The following is a 15129-nucleotide window of genomic DNA, read 5'->3' as shown; positions in this document are numbered from 1 at the left end:
GCTCTGGAGGACGTGATGGTGAGCTGCCTCCTTGAATAGATGTACTACATGGGGCAGGTACGCCAATAGTGCCATTAGGGAGAGACTTCCAGGAATGTAATCCTGTGACAGGGAAGAAGGGACAATATAGGTTCAACTCAGGAGTATATGTGACTTGAAACTGAACTTGCAGTTGGTTGTGTTTCCCTTTATCTGCTGCCCTTGTTCTCCTAAGTAGTGAATCTTTTAGAAGACTATTGTATGAAAAACAACCTACACAGCCATGGTGATTTGAATTTCATTATTAGTTTGCCTTTCAGAGATTACAATATATGTTGTATAATTATCATTGCTGTTGTGTGAATCATTTTCCAAATTCTAACGATAGCATTTCACAACCTCTAGATTCTTAAGGTTTAAATGTCTTCAATGCCCCAGTTGTACTCAGTATACAAAGGTTTCCCTTGTTATTTTTTTTTTTCATTTGCTTGCAAACAGGTAGAAAGGGCAGGGACTAACCAATTTCAGGTCCCACTCCAGTCATTTTAACACCAAGAATGTGGCATTGTAAACAATAAGTAAATTCCACGCATCGTGCACCATTATGCCTCTTGTGATTTCAACTGTGGAACATAATTTTCAACTTGAGAAAAGCATGACTTTTATTTTCGGTAATCATATATGAAGTAGACAATCAAGTACTTTCTTCATAGACGCAGTGAATCCGTAAAATGATTTATTGATCTGAATATTAACAATGACTTGCAAGCTCCTTCTATTGTTGAGCCTTAAGATGGATGATGAATGGAAGGCCTTAACCAGCAATGAAGATCTCTAGCATTAAGGAGATCTTGCTCAAATTTTCTACAGCTCACAAATCACAGCTTTTGTAATGCTTGTGCTTTCCTTTTCTTGTAGAGGATGAAGTCTTTATGAGTGATGTTGGGCAGCTAAACGAGTATGTGCTAAATGAGCAAGGAATTATCTTCACGGGTTCCTCTGAATACATTCAAGATTTGCCATGGAACTATGGACAGGTCTTTGTAAAAACTGAAAAAACTCATTATTAAGTTGTCTTTACCAATGAAGCTCCAATTGTTCCTATTTCCTTATCTCCTAATTGTTTACTCATCCTACTGTTTTCCGAATAATTATTCATCACTATTACATATCATTAAAACTTATTATTTTAAGCAGTGTTCATGACACAAAACAAATTTTTAATCTGTTTTCTAGTTCGAAGAAGATATTTTAGACATCTGCCTTAAGTTACTAGACAATAGTCACAAACATCTGAAAAATCCAGCAAAAGATTACGCACGCAGAAGTTCACCTGTTTACATCTGTAGAATAGTGTCTGCTATGGTAAGAACAGGACTATTATGTTAATAGTCTTAATGAACAACAGTATAACGTTTTAAATCATGATCTGCTAATGCATTCCAAAAGGCTAAGTATGCTATTGCTGACTGCTCATGTTTTTGTGCGCTTAGATTACTTGGACTGAATCTTATAATTTTTGGTCAAGTCAGATTCGTTGAGTCTTTTGAAGTGTTTCTTCCTATGGTGCCCAATGAGATTCGCATTGCATCTTACGAAACTCATCATATTAACGACCTGTCCTGCCCCTATGTTGCGCACCACCCTCTCCCCACCCCTTGCTGATTCTAGCCCATCATTCATCTTACTTTGCTGCGTTCCCGCTAAAGTTTGCTACTTACTGGGTATTTGGTGAAAGACCAGCATCCTTGGTATAATTTTTAAAAGGGAGTGTGCTGCCAGGCAATATTAGCAATCTGGCATTGCCCTGACCAGCAACATAATGGCATCACAGTTATAACGCTGTGTTGCTTGTGAAATATATCAGGCATGGCTGACATTCTTCCCCCTCAACGCCCTGACACCGCACCACCTCCCCCAAAACCACCTCCATTCTCTCACCTTAGTTGCTGTTTAACCATCAGGCTATACAATTTATCTTTCCTTAGCTACATGTTCCTGTTTAACTCTCACTACCCTGAAAACCCATTTCCACCCACTTCCGTAATATGGAGGCTTGCCAATTGAATTTTTCCTCCAACTATCATCTCTGCCTCTGAGGCCTGACATTGCAAGGGACTTATGTTAATGTGTAATCAGTGGGGAAATTATATCGGGAAACAAATAATTGGCAAAAGAATTGAACATATTCAGTTCTGCCTTCACGAAAGAGGGCACACATAATTTCCCAGAAATGCTAGGGAACCAAGAGTCTAAAGAGAGGGAGGAATTTGTGAAAATATTTATTGAGACAAATGGTAATGAAAGACACTCTCCCGCATTGATTGGACTGTCTGGGAATTTCCAGCATGGCCATTTAGTTGAATGAGTGTGCAATGTGTTTACTGTGTAGGCAGCTGGCACATGCTGTAGGTGTTAGATTGACAACTCAGTGTGCCCCTCCCATCAACTTCCCACCCACTGACATGTGACAGGCAATACAGATAGCCTTTAGGCTCTGGCTGAAGCACCAACCTGATAACTGACATGACACAGCATAGCAAGATGCAGTAAGGCAAAGCATGCACGCTGCAAGCATGCAGATAGGCACTTTGTGAGCAAGCATTAATAGATTAGTTCACCGAGCTGGGAATTTGTGTTGCAGACATTTCGTCCCCTGTCTAGGTGACATCCTCAGTGCTTGGCAGCCTCCTGTGAAGCGCTTCTGTGATGTTTCCTCCAGCATTTATAGTGGTTTGAATCTGCCGCTTCCGGTTGTTAGTTCCAGCTGTCCGTTGCATTGGTCGGTATATTGGGTCCAGGTCAATGTGCTTATTGATTGAATCTGTGGATGAGTGCCATGCCTCTAGGAATTCCCTGGCTGTTCTCTGTTTGGCTTGTCCTATAATAGTAGTGTTGTCCCAGTCGAATTCATGTTGCTTGTCATCTGCGTGTGTGGCTACTAAGGATAGCTTCCGTTGTCTTTCCCTTAGGCATCTGTTGATGAAATTGCGCTGGTATCTGTTTTTGGCGAATACATTATATAGGTGTTCTTCTTCCTCTTTTTGCAGTTCTGGTGTACTGCAGTGTGTTGTGGCCCTTTTGAATAGTGTCTTGTTGCAACTTCTTTTGTGTGTGTTGGGGTGGTTGCTTTCTATAAATGCTGGAGGAAACATCACTGAAGCGCTTTCACAGGAGGCTCCCAAACACTGAGGATGTCACCTAGACAGGGGACGAAACGTCTGCAACACAAATTCCCAGCTCGGTGAACAGAACCACAATAATGAGCACCCGAGCTACAATCTTCTCACAAACTTTGAATTAATAGATTAGATTACAGTGTAGAAACAGGCCCCTCGGCCCAACAAGTCCCCACCGACCTGCTGAAGTGCACTGACCAAGACCCATTCCTCTACATTTACCCCTGCACCTAACACTACGGGCAATTTAACACGGCCAATTCACCTAATCTGCACATCTTTGGACTGTGGAAGGAAACCAGAGTACCTGGAGGAAGCCCACGCAGACACGGGGAGAATGTGCAAACTCTACACAGTCTGTCGCCTGAGGGGGAGTTGAACCTAAGTCTCTGGTGCTGTGAGGCAGCAGTGCTAACCACTGTGCCACCGTGCTGCCCAGAAAGCAAGCTGCCTTAAGTTGCAGCATGATCCAATCTGTGAACTGGGTGCCTGTCCTTGTGAACCTGAGGCAAAGTGGCTTTTCAATACTAGTTGCTTGTCCATTTTGCAATACACATCTGTGCTTTGGAGAGGTACCATGAGGACAATGAGGGTTTGGCAAAATGCCACTGTCCTTGGATGAAGGATGTATTTGGCTGGTGCCCATGGATATTACCCTGATATGCTGTTTTTCCTGAGAAACACAACTGGTGAACTGGATACCCACTGTGACTTCCATGTTGAGAATGTTCAACAATGTTGAACCACTTAACATAGGTTCCATTTTAAGGGGTTCAGCATCTAGTTTGCTTGTGGAAGGTGGTAGAATGGGAAGCTACATATTATTGAGGTGGGATGTGAAGCTAATAAGGTCATTAGTAAGCAATAATCTACTTAAATAGGCAACTCTTCACTCTGTAGTGGAATTCTTACCTAGATATTTCGATTGAATGAGTTGCTCTTGACATTGAGATAGATCTTGCTGGACTTCTCATGTGATTCTGCCACATTTCATGCCATAGCCCATATCATTCAGGCCTCTAATAGATTCCACCCAATGTTTTGAATAGTGTTACATTCTTTTTCATTCGTTTTTCATTTGCTATTTGTGAATTACCTGAACGATTACACCTTGGAGTTCATCATCATGCACAATGGCTATCAATGTCACAGATTCTATTTAATAATTTGAACTACATTGATTGTCACCTCAAGCTTTGACATTCTGTTAAGGTTATACTGAGAGGAATGATGATCTTATAATTTATTGCAAAATGCTAAAAATATTTTGTTAACCAGCAAAAGACAGATGGTTTAAGTAGTTCAATAAATGGCTGTAAAAAATCGCATCGATCCATTGATATATGTTTCTTCTTCAATAATGTTGCAACTCCATAACAAAATACTGTCTTACCCTTTCAGGTAAATTGTAATGATGACAATGGAATACTATTTGGCAAATGGGATGATCCATATTCTGACGGAGTATATCCAGGGAAATGGAATGGAAGTGTTGCCATTCTTCGTCAGTGGAACCACAGTGGCTGTCAGCCAGTTTGCTATGGGCAGTGTTGGGTGTTTGCAGCAGTAGCCTGCACAGGTAGGCACAATTAAGTTTTCACATGGGAATGACATTGAAACTAAAAAGAGTGTGCATATAATATTCTCATGTACATGTTAAGTATATTTTCATGCAAATATATATAACTGTGAATAATTTCAATCTACATTTTTATAGGTTCTATGTTAAAGGGTTCAAGTACTCCCATATAATTATGGAACAAATCAAAACAATATTTTCATTAGAATCAAGGAGTATTTCACTTAAATACCTTTCCCTCCCTGCCTTGTGCAATTTGTTTTTTTTTTGGTTGAATGTGACTCATTTTATTTAATTATATAGAACTAGCGGCACAATATTCTCCACGATCTGACTATTCATGTCTATAAATCATATCCTCCCACTCTAACAACTATTTCCCACCTGATCTCATATCTCTTCCCCTACATGTTTGTCTGAAGTTTCCCTCAAAAGATGTCAATTCTGTTTGCTTCAAACTCTCCCAGTCAGTCAATTCCATCTGACATTCTGTGTAAATGAAATCAGCTTTCCAAGAGTAAATTTTGATCTGTTTCTGAACATGAAAAACATATTCCTAAATCATGGAAATGTGACAGCAAACAGCATCTCAAATTAAAATTTAAAAATTATGGACTAAATTGAATTTCATGAGATTCTTATTCTGCCACTGTCGTGAAAGTGGAATAGCATCTAAATTAAATTAATCCCTTTTCCTTCCTTTAGTTCTGAGGTGCTTAGGAATTCCAACCCGTGTTGTTACAAATTTTGAATCTGCTCATGACACCAATGGAAACTTAATCATTGAGAGTGAGTATGATGAAGAAGGAATGGCATTGGGAGAATCAGAGGATAGTATATGGTGAGTTAAAACTGTAACTGTATTACAACTTCAAAATTTTGTGATTCTGAGGAATCAACTCTTGTTAAAATATTTTTCCAGGTTGAAAATTTAAACCAAACTGAAATTGTAATTGGCAAGAAAATCATTAGTCAGGTTTCCAGCTTTTAACAAATACAGTATGAAGCTTAATGGTTCAATTGTTTATTTTTTTCTGTGGAAATTTGACTTCTCTGCATGAAGATTGCTGTATATTGCTGTATTTCAGGAATTTCCATGTTTGGGTAGAATCTTGGATGGCAAGGTACGACTTGAGGCCTGGCAATGATGGATGGCAAGCACTTGACCCAACGCCACAGGAAAAAAGTGAAGGTCCAGATACAAATAAACAAAAGATGATTACAATCTTAATGGCATGATAAAAAAAAATGTTGGCCTAATGGTTATGGTTTAACATTGTCACAGTTGTAAAAAAAATCCATCTGGTTCTTAAGGGAAGGAAATCTGCCATCCTTACCTGGTCTGGACTATATGTGAGTCCACACTCACAACAATTTCGTTGACTTTTAATTGCTCTTTGAACTAGCCTATCAAGCCACTCAGTTGTATCATAATGTTAAAAGTTAAAAAACACACGTTAAAAATAAGTACAAATAGTGAGGTACAGATAATAGCTGAATAAGTGACGGGTAACTTTAACTTTAGGACTGTGACAAAAAGAGTTGTCAACAGTTGTCAATTTTTTATTCTTCATTCATGGGATGTGGATGTTGCTGGTTAAGCCAGCATTTATTGCCCATCCCTAATTGCCGAGGGGACAGTTAAAAGTCAACCACATTGCTATGGGTCCGTAGTCACGTGTAGGCGAGACCAAGTAAGGATTGCAGTTTCCCTCCCTAATGGACATGAGTAAAGCAGCTGGATTTTTCTGACAATCATCAATGGTTATATTGTCATCATTATGGTCTTAATTCCAGGTTTTTTAAAAATTGAATTCAAATTTCATCATCTGCCATGGCAAGATTTCAACCTGGGCCCCCAGAACGTTACCTGGGTGTCTGGGCTAAGAGGCCATTGCCTCCCCTAATAAGTGTTTAGATTTCTAACAACATAAGAAGTATTCACGTGACACTGTCATGAAGTAAAACCTCAGTGCAAAGTTATATTCACGCTATTAATTTCTGTGCGATTTAGAGTAAGAACAGTTTACAGATAAAATGTAACATTGAAATAGAGCAACACCAGTCGCCTAATTATAGTAAAATTTATTTAGGATCATTTTTGTTCACCAGGTATCTACTGCTGTGGGCCAGCCCCAGTGAAAGCCATCAAAGAGGGGGAGACAGACATATGCTATGACGTTCCTTTCATATTTGCTGAAGTAAATGCAGACTGTGAGACTTGGGTCTATTCTGATAAGGGGAAAAAGTTGAAAATTGATTCTAACACAAGACTTGTTGGCCAGCGCATCAGCACCAAGTGTGTTGGCAGTGACGATCGTGAGGATATCACAGAAAATTACAAATACCCTGAAGGTAATAAAATAAAGCTCATTGTTAGAATAAGTGAAATAGATGTTTTGTTGAAATCTGCATGTTATTAGAGTCATAGAGATGTGCAGCATAGAATCAGACCCTTCAGTTCAACTCGTCCGTGCTGACCAGATATCTTCAATAAATCTAGTTCCATTTGCCAGCATTTGGCCATATCCCTTTAAACCCTTCCTATTCATATACCCATCCAGATGCCTTTTTAATATTGTAATTGTAGCAGCCTCCACCACTTCCTCTAGCAACTCAATCTATACATACACTACCCTCTGTGTGAAAAAGTTGCCCCTTAAGTCCCTTTTAAATCGTTCCCCTCTCACCTTAAACCTATATCATCTAGTTTTGACCCTAAGATCCACTCAACTATGCTCTCATGCCTCCCTGATTGTGCTTGGCATTTTGAAGTGTGGGAAAATCCTAAGGCTGTCAATTGAATTTAAAACATCTTAGTGGAATTTTCATTGCTGTGTAATTGATATCATGCAAGTTAGGAGTCACTGCAATAATTCTTGGTTAAAGTCCTTCATTGATCAGAAATGTTGCACAGTATACATGAGGAAATAAAAGAAACCTATAATTATGCTTTCATCTTCCCCCCCCCAACTCCCACCATCAAATTATTCCCTACCACACTGCAATTAACTGCTCAGTGAGCAACTTGTGACATTGCTTTTACTTGTCTATTCAAAAACAATTTTTGGTTTTTGGCATTTTGTGAAGATATTCCTCCCAGATATACCTCCTTACCGTTCTGAGCATATCTTTTCCCAGTGTGCCAACTTGAACCTTTTTCAGTAATCCTGGTTTAGCTTAAAAAGGCTTCAGAATCAATCCTTTATACTTCCTGTATAAGTGTCTTTTACATTTATATTTCATATCAGTCACATTTCATAAGGCTGAATAACATTAATTTTATTAATCTTCGTAATTAATTTCTCTGATGTGTTGGGTCAACCTTGTTATCTTCTAGGCTTAGCTTCCAATGCTTTTATCTTATCTCTTGATGACGAGAACTGAATGCATTATTCCAGGTGCAGAATGTTCAGTGTACTCTACATCTTTAAGGATGATCATCTCAAAGTTACATAACGATTACGATTGAACTAGATGAAGGAGAGGACTACATTAGTGTTCTAATAGAGCTTTGTATTTTGTTTGTTGCTGCTCCTAAATGATTGATTACAGTTTGGATAAACTTACAACCACTCATGGGAAAGAAGTTCTGAAACTTGAAAAGGAGCAGAAAAGATTAAAAGGATGTTGCTCGATTTGGAGGGTTTGAGCTATAGGGAGAGGTTGAATGAGCTGGGGCTATTTTCTCTGGAGCACCAGAGGCTGAGGGGTGACCTTATAGAGGTTCATAAAATCAAGAAGGGCATGGAAAGGGTGAATAGTCAAGGTCTTTTTTTCAAGGACAGGGGAGTCTAAAACAAGAGGACTTAGGTTTAAGGTTAGAGGACAAACATATAAAAGGGACCTAAGGAGCAACTATTTTAGCAGAGGGTAGTGCATGTATGGAATGAGCTGCCAAAGGAACTGGTGGATGTTGGTACAACTACATTTAAAAGGCATCTGGATGGATACATGAATAGGAAAGGTTGAGAGGGAAATGGGCCAAATGCTGGCAAAAATGGGACTAGATTATTATAGGACATTTGATTGGTATGGACAAGTTGGATTGTCTCTATAATTCTATATGTTTGAGCCTGTCCTCCACCTGGTTCAATTCTAATCATTATGTAAGTTCTGGCAGAGAAAAGCAAAACATTTGTGGTGTAATTTATCTCTTTACTGCAGTAGTTATTCTTTAAATCCAGAGTTTCTAAGTTATTTTCATTAAATCTTTGACAAAATCAAACCACCTCAATATAGAGAGATCTACATACCGTTGTCCACATGGGCTAGGAGTATAAATACAATGTCAAAAATCTGATCTTATCTTAATATTAGTCATAGGAATTGAAATACAATTAGTATCTTTGTCCTCCTGAATTAAAAAGACATGTTTTGGATATGAAGAGATCAATATTAACCAATATTAAGCAATATCTTCCATAATAATTTTTTGGTTAGGATTCAAGTTTCATAGCAACATGATATCTGTTTCTTCCTTCAGTCTAGGGTTTGGGCAGCGACCTGTCCATTGGAATTAGACAATTGTTATGAACCCAGCTGATGGTTCTACTGGACAAGTCCGAATGAGACCTGGCTTGATAGACCATGTGTTTAATTTTTTTTCTTTTTGCTTACCTGGAGGTTAGTCATTGAACCTAGTCGCAAAAGGCTGCAATACAGTTTTAAGAAAAGAGCATTACAGTTTATTACACAAATGAAAACCTGAAAAGAGTTATTACATATCAGATTTATAATTGTCTTTTTACCAATATCAGAAAGAAAAATTCAACCCAACAATTGGCATAGAAACATCCAAATCTCAGTGAAGGGTCATCTCTGTATCTATGCCTTTATTAGTTGAGGCATAGAGTTTAAGAGCAGGGAGGTTATTCTGGAACTGTATAAAACATTGGTCAGGCTGCACTCTGGAGTATTGTGTGCAGTTCTGCACAACATTACAGGAAGGGTATGATAGCATTGCAGAAGATGCAAAGAAGATTTACCGGGGCGTTACTGAAAGCAACAGATGCTGGAGATCACAGCAGGTCAGACAACATCCATGGACAGAGAGCAAGCTAACATTTCGAGTCTGTGTTTCATTAACTGACAGTAAAAAACTGGATGGAAATGCGAGTTGTGAAGAGGGTGCAGGGAAGCTTCAAGGTGATTTAGACAAGTCAAGTGAGTGGGCAGAAAAATGAAGTTATACACTTCGGTGTGAAAAACATAAAGGGATGGTATTACTTAAGTGGTGATACACTGGGTAGTATGGATGTACAAAGGGATTTAGGTGTCCTTGTACACCAGTCAATGAAAGTAGTCAGGCAAATGCAGCAAGAAAGGCAAATAGAGTATTGGCCTTCATTGCAAGAGGATTTGAGCTGGGAAGTGGAGAATTATAGAATCTCTACAGTGTGAAAGCTGGCCATTCAGCCCATCAAGTCCACACCAACCGCACAAAAAGGATCACACTTTATCCCAGTATTTTCCATGGCTAATCCATCTAGCCTGCACATCATTGCGACTGTGAATGGAAACCAGAGCAAACCCATGCATTGGGAGAACATATGAACTCCACACAGGTAGTCACCTGAAGTTGGAATCGAGCCCAGGTCCTTGGTGCTGTGAGGCAGCAGTGCTAACCACTGCAACACCATGCCACCCTTGCTAACCAGTGAGGCATTGTGTCATTTTATTACAGTTATATAGGATCTTGGTGAGAATACACCTGGAGTATTGTATGCAGTTTTGGAGTCTTTACCTAAGGATATACTTTCCATGGAGGGAGTGCAGTGGGCTGAATTCAAGGATGACAGGACAACTGTATGAGGAGAGATTGGTTAGATTAGCCTGTATTCATTAGAGTTTAATAGGTTGAGAAAGAATCTGAATGAAACATTTAAAATTTTAATAGGGCGAGACAGTTAGATGCCAGGTGGCTGGTTTCTCAGGTTGGGGACTCTAGAACCAGTTGACACTGTCTCGGGATCCAGGGTAGATCATTATTATTTGTCCCCACAATTTTGACCCATTAACAAATTTCATCATCTTGTTCACTCCTGTAATGTCATTTTTCCCATGCTATGCCCTCCTACCAATACAATTCCCAACCAGTACTTTACATCTCCTCCAGCCAGGATAACCAGAAATCAAAACATGTGATGGCTATAATGTTTCATGCAAGTTTTTAAAAAAAATACATGCATGGATTTTTGGCACTGGTACCAAAGACTGTATTAGTTGTCCAGCTCAGTGCCTTTGACTTGTGGCTCTCTGTATCATTTCAAAGGATAGTTAAGGATAAATCCATTAATGTGAATCTGTAGTCATAAGGATTGCAGATTTCTGAATAGACACTAGTGAACGAAATTGGTTTGGTTAACTTTTATTAACCTAGCTCTTAACTTTAAATCTCTATTAATTAAATTTAAATAGCACCATGGTGGCATTTGAACTAAGTCCTTGCAGCACTAGCCCAAGTGTTTGGACTATGAGTTTGAATACAATATCACGATACCACAGCATCAAAGTGTTTGTCATCATAATTCATCACAGCTGAGAATTGCCATTTGAAGGATTATTCACTTGAATAATGAAAGCCAAGAGTACAATTATAAGTTTTGTTCTTTCAAAATGTTGGTTTAATGTGGCGAAGCTACAGGTGAATATAGGGTGGATGGCTAGCTTAGTTGGCCGGACAGCAGGTTTGTCATGCAAAGTGACAAGGAGAAAGTGAGAATTGCAGATGCTGGAGATCAGAGTTGAAAAGTGTGGCACTGGTAAAGCTGGTCAGGCAGCATCCGAGGACCAGGAAAATCGAGTTTCAGGCATAAGCCTTCATCAGGAATGTGGGGAGGTGGGGGAAGGAGGCTGAGTGATAAATAGGAGTGTGAGGGTGGGGTTGGAGGGAAGGTAGCTAGGAAGGCTCTAGGTAGATGCAGGTGGGGGTGATGGTGATAGGTCAGTCGGGAGGGTGGAGTGGATAGATGGGAAGGAGGATGGATAGGTAGGACACTTCAAGAGGGCAATGCCAAGTTGGAGGACTGGATTAGGGATGGGGTGGGAGTTGAGGAGATGAGTAAACTGGTGAAACCAATGTTGATGTTGTGTGATTGGAGGGTGCCAGGCGGAGTGACACTAACAGTGTGGATTTAAGTCCTTCATCGGCTGAGGTTACTGTGAAGAACTGTCCTTCTCATTTTTCTCCTCACCTTAGGTACAGTGACCCTCAGGCCAACTTGTCTCATTTTTATAGGTCTCTCATTAATTCTACAAGTAATGGAGTGGCTTAAATTGGTATAACTATCAAAAAGCAGTATTGAAACCTTTTGCATTTTGTGTATCATATGCAATATTACCTTTTTACAGCATGTTGAATTGGTCTAGAGAGAATACACCACGGACATGGTGGCTCAATGGTTAGCACTGCTGCCTCACAGCCCCCGGGACCTGGGTTCAATCCCAACCTCTGTGACTGTCTATGTGGAGTTTGCACATTCTCCCATGCCTGATCAGGTTTCCTCTGGGTGCTCCGGTTTCCTCCCACAGTCCAAAGATGTGCAGGTTAGGTGAATTGGCCAAACTAAATTATCCGTAGTGTTCAGACATGTGTAGCTTAGGTACATCAGTCATGGGAAATGTAAAGTAATATGGTAGAGGGATGGGTCTGGGTGGGATACTATTCAGAGGATCAGTGTGGACTTGTTGGGCTGAAGAGCCTGTTTCCACACTGTAGGGATTCTATATCCTGTCAATGTAATAGAAAATCATTAGTTGTCTCAGGTGTCACCCTTACCTTTTACTGTTTTTGTCACTGGTACAGCTGCCACCAACAATTATTGATAGCCTTATGTAGACCATGTGCCTCTATCTGTACCAGGCTTCACCAAAAACTAAATCACCAACTAGTCAGAACAGTCTAGAAGAAAAGAAGACAAGTACTATACATATAATTTGTCCCTATATTATTTCAATATATAGACACTTGAATTTAGATATTGAGGAACATGTGAGACATGAACTCAGGCCTCTTGGTTCACAGGTAGGATACCACCACTGCACAAGAGCCCAAAGAGGTAATTTAATCTATTTTTCTAATCAATCTTGTTAGACATATAATTACACATATCTGGAATTTGACACAGGCCTCCTGGTCTGGGGCAGGGACACTATCACTGCACCACAATAGAGCCCCCAGCCCTTTGCATTTACTTAAATATTCCCAATAAGTTTCATCTGATTTGTCGTTTTTTTAGGTTTTGCTGAGGTCTGATGCTTGAAGCCTTTTGGTGAATTACCATGGTGTGTGTTGAAGTGCTCGACTTTTTTTATTCCTTTCCTTTTCCACTGAATCACTAGTAAACAAATCATTGCCTCTGATTTCTGGTGAACCCTGATGTGTGCCCCATCTACCAGGAAAATTAATAATTTTTTTCCACTGTAACAGCTTTTATCCATTTATATTCAAGGCTCTGAAGAAGAGAGAAGAATTTTCCAGTTGGCTGAAAAGAGAAAAGTCCCGTTGAAGCCAGAAAAACAACTTCAATTGAGTTTGAAGACCAATGATCCAGTTTATAATGGAACCACTGTTAAAGTGTCTGCAGTCATTTCCAACAAGGATTCAACAAAAAGAAACTGCACAATTAAAATTAATGCCATGAAGAAGAAATACAATAGCTCATCAAGTGGGAAATGTATAAAGAAGTATCAGGAGGAGATACATGTTGCAGGCCGTAAAGGTAAGAGAGCAGAGGTTAGGTTTGTATCTAGCCAGTTTTGACTTACTATTGCGAGATATCATTTCTAAGCTTTGGTTATATTTGCATTAAGACTGAAAGCCTGTTTTTACCAGAAACTGTCAATTTTGGTGAGTTTCATGGAGGGTTTCATTTCCTCGCATTATTTTCTGCAGTTCCCCTCATTAGCTGTGCACCATGCTTCTGTTGCATGCTGCTCATGCTACCTTCTGCGTAGCAATGCCAGAAGTACACATGGATGCCAGGACCTCCCAAAATTCCTGACACCAGCACTACTTATAAATCCTAACCATGTGCCTGGTCAATTGCTGCCAGCCAGCAGCATGGAATGGGATGGGATTGCAAAAGAAAAGCAGCTGAAGGCACATAGTGACTATTGGTGACCCTTCAATGTAAATACAAGATCACATTTATAAATGGATTGCTTTTTTACATCATTACCTGTCAGATCCATTGTCATTATATCTATAGCTGCAAGAACTAAGCTACCACCTACACGTTACCTGCTATTAGCCCCTTACCGTCTTTAAACCTTGTTGAAGAGACTGCTATTCTTTCCCCAGCATGTATAATGCATAATCTTCTCATTGTGCATTGTGGAACATCACATATTGGAACACCTTCAAATGGTTGAACATGTTCAGTTTTATTGAACAATAATACAAATGAAAAAAAGAAACAAAACAAAAGTGGCATTTGCTTTTGTGAGTGGATGGGGATTGCTTGCCTTTCAAGCTACAACAAATTTGAAGTCAATGAATGATTGTTGCACCATGGACAATGAACTCTGCTGTGGCTGGATCCATGGGTCATGTGTGGGAAATACCAGAACAGAACAGGGCTTAGTAATTTGAGCAATCAGCATCATTCACAAACAGCAATTTCTCATTGTCCTTGATGTAATGGAACATGGAGGAACCTGACATGGAAATCTATGCAGGGCAACTATATAGACTCTTGATGTATGCACCATAAATCATAAGACCATAAGGCCATAAGACATAGGAGTGGAAGTAAGGCCATTTGGCCCATCGAGTCCACTCCGCCATTCAATCATGGCTGATGCTCATTTCAGCTCCACTTACCAGCGTTCTCCCCGTAGCCCTTAATTCCTCTAGACAACAAGAATCTATCAATCTCAGCCTTGAAGACATTTAGCGTCCCGGCTTCCACTGCACTCCGTGGCAATGAATTCCACAGGCCCACCACTCTCTGGCTGAAGAAATGTCTCCGCATTTCTGTTCTGAAATGACCCCCTCTAATTCTAAGGCTGTGTCCACGGGTCCTAGTCTCCTCGTCTAACGGAAACAATTTCCTAGCATCCACCTTTTCCAAGCCATGTATTATTTTGTACGTCTCTATTAAGTCTCCCCTTAATCTTCTAAACTCCAACGAATACAATCCCAGTACCCTCAGCCGTTCCTCATATGTTAGACCTGTCATTCCAGGGATCATCCGTGTGAATCTCCGCTGGACACGTTCCAGTGCCAGTATGTCCTTCCTGAGGTGTGGGGACCAAAACTGGACACAGTACTCCAAATGGGGCCTAACCAGAGCTTTATAAAGTCTTAGTAGTACATCTCTGCTTTTATATTCCAACCCTCTTGAGATAAGAGACAACATTGCATTCGCTTTCTTAATCACGGACTCA

General features: G+C 39.9%; 1 protein-coding gene across 1 annotated transcript in view; it reads left to right on the top strand.

The window, feature by feature from the left end:
• The window catches only part of LOC122559954 (protein-glutamine gamma-glutamyltransferase 2-like), a 52173-nt gene that overhangs the window by 23932 nt on the left and 13112 nt on the right, over positions 1-15129 (top strand). Inside the window, exons 4-10 of the mRNA XM_043710062.1 lie at positions 898-1016; positions 1216-1344; positions 4560-4737; positions 5443-5578; positions 5826-5929; positions 6850-7092; positions 13191-13460. Coding sequence (XP_043565997.1) covers positions 898-1016; positions 1216-1344; positions 4560-4737; positions 5443-5578; positions 5826-5929; positions 6850-7092; positions 13191-13460 — 1179 coding nt within the window. The remainder of the gene's footprint in view (positions 1-897; positions 1017-1215; positions 1345-4559; positions 4738-5442; positions 5579-5825; positions 5930-6849; positions 7093-13190; positions 13461-15129) is intronic.

The sequence above is a fragment of the Chiloscyllium plagiosum genome, chromosome 20, assembly GCF_004010195.1.
Source record: "Chiloscyllium plagiosum isolate BGI_BamShark_2017 chromosome 20, ASM401019v2, whole genome shotgun sequence".
NCBI lineage: Eukaryota > Metazoa > Chordata > Chondrichthyes > Orectolobiformes > Hemiscylliidae > Chiloscyllium > Chiloscyllium plagiosum.
The sequence above is the reverse complement of the archived record's forward strand: the minus strand, read 5'-3'. Positions and strand labels throughout refer to the sequence as shown.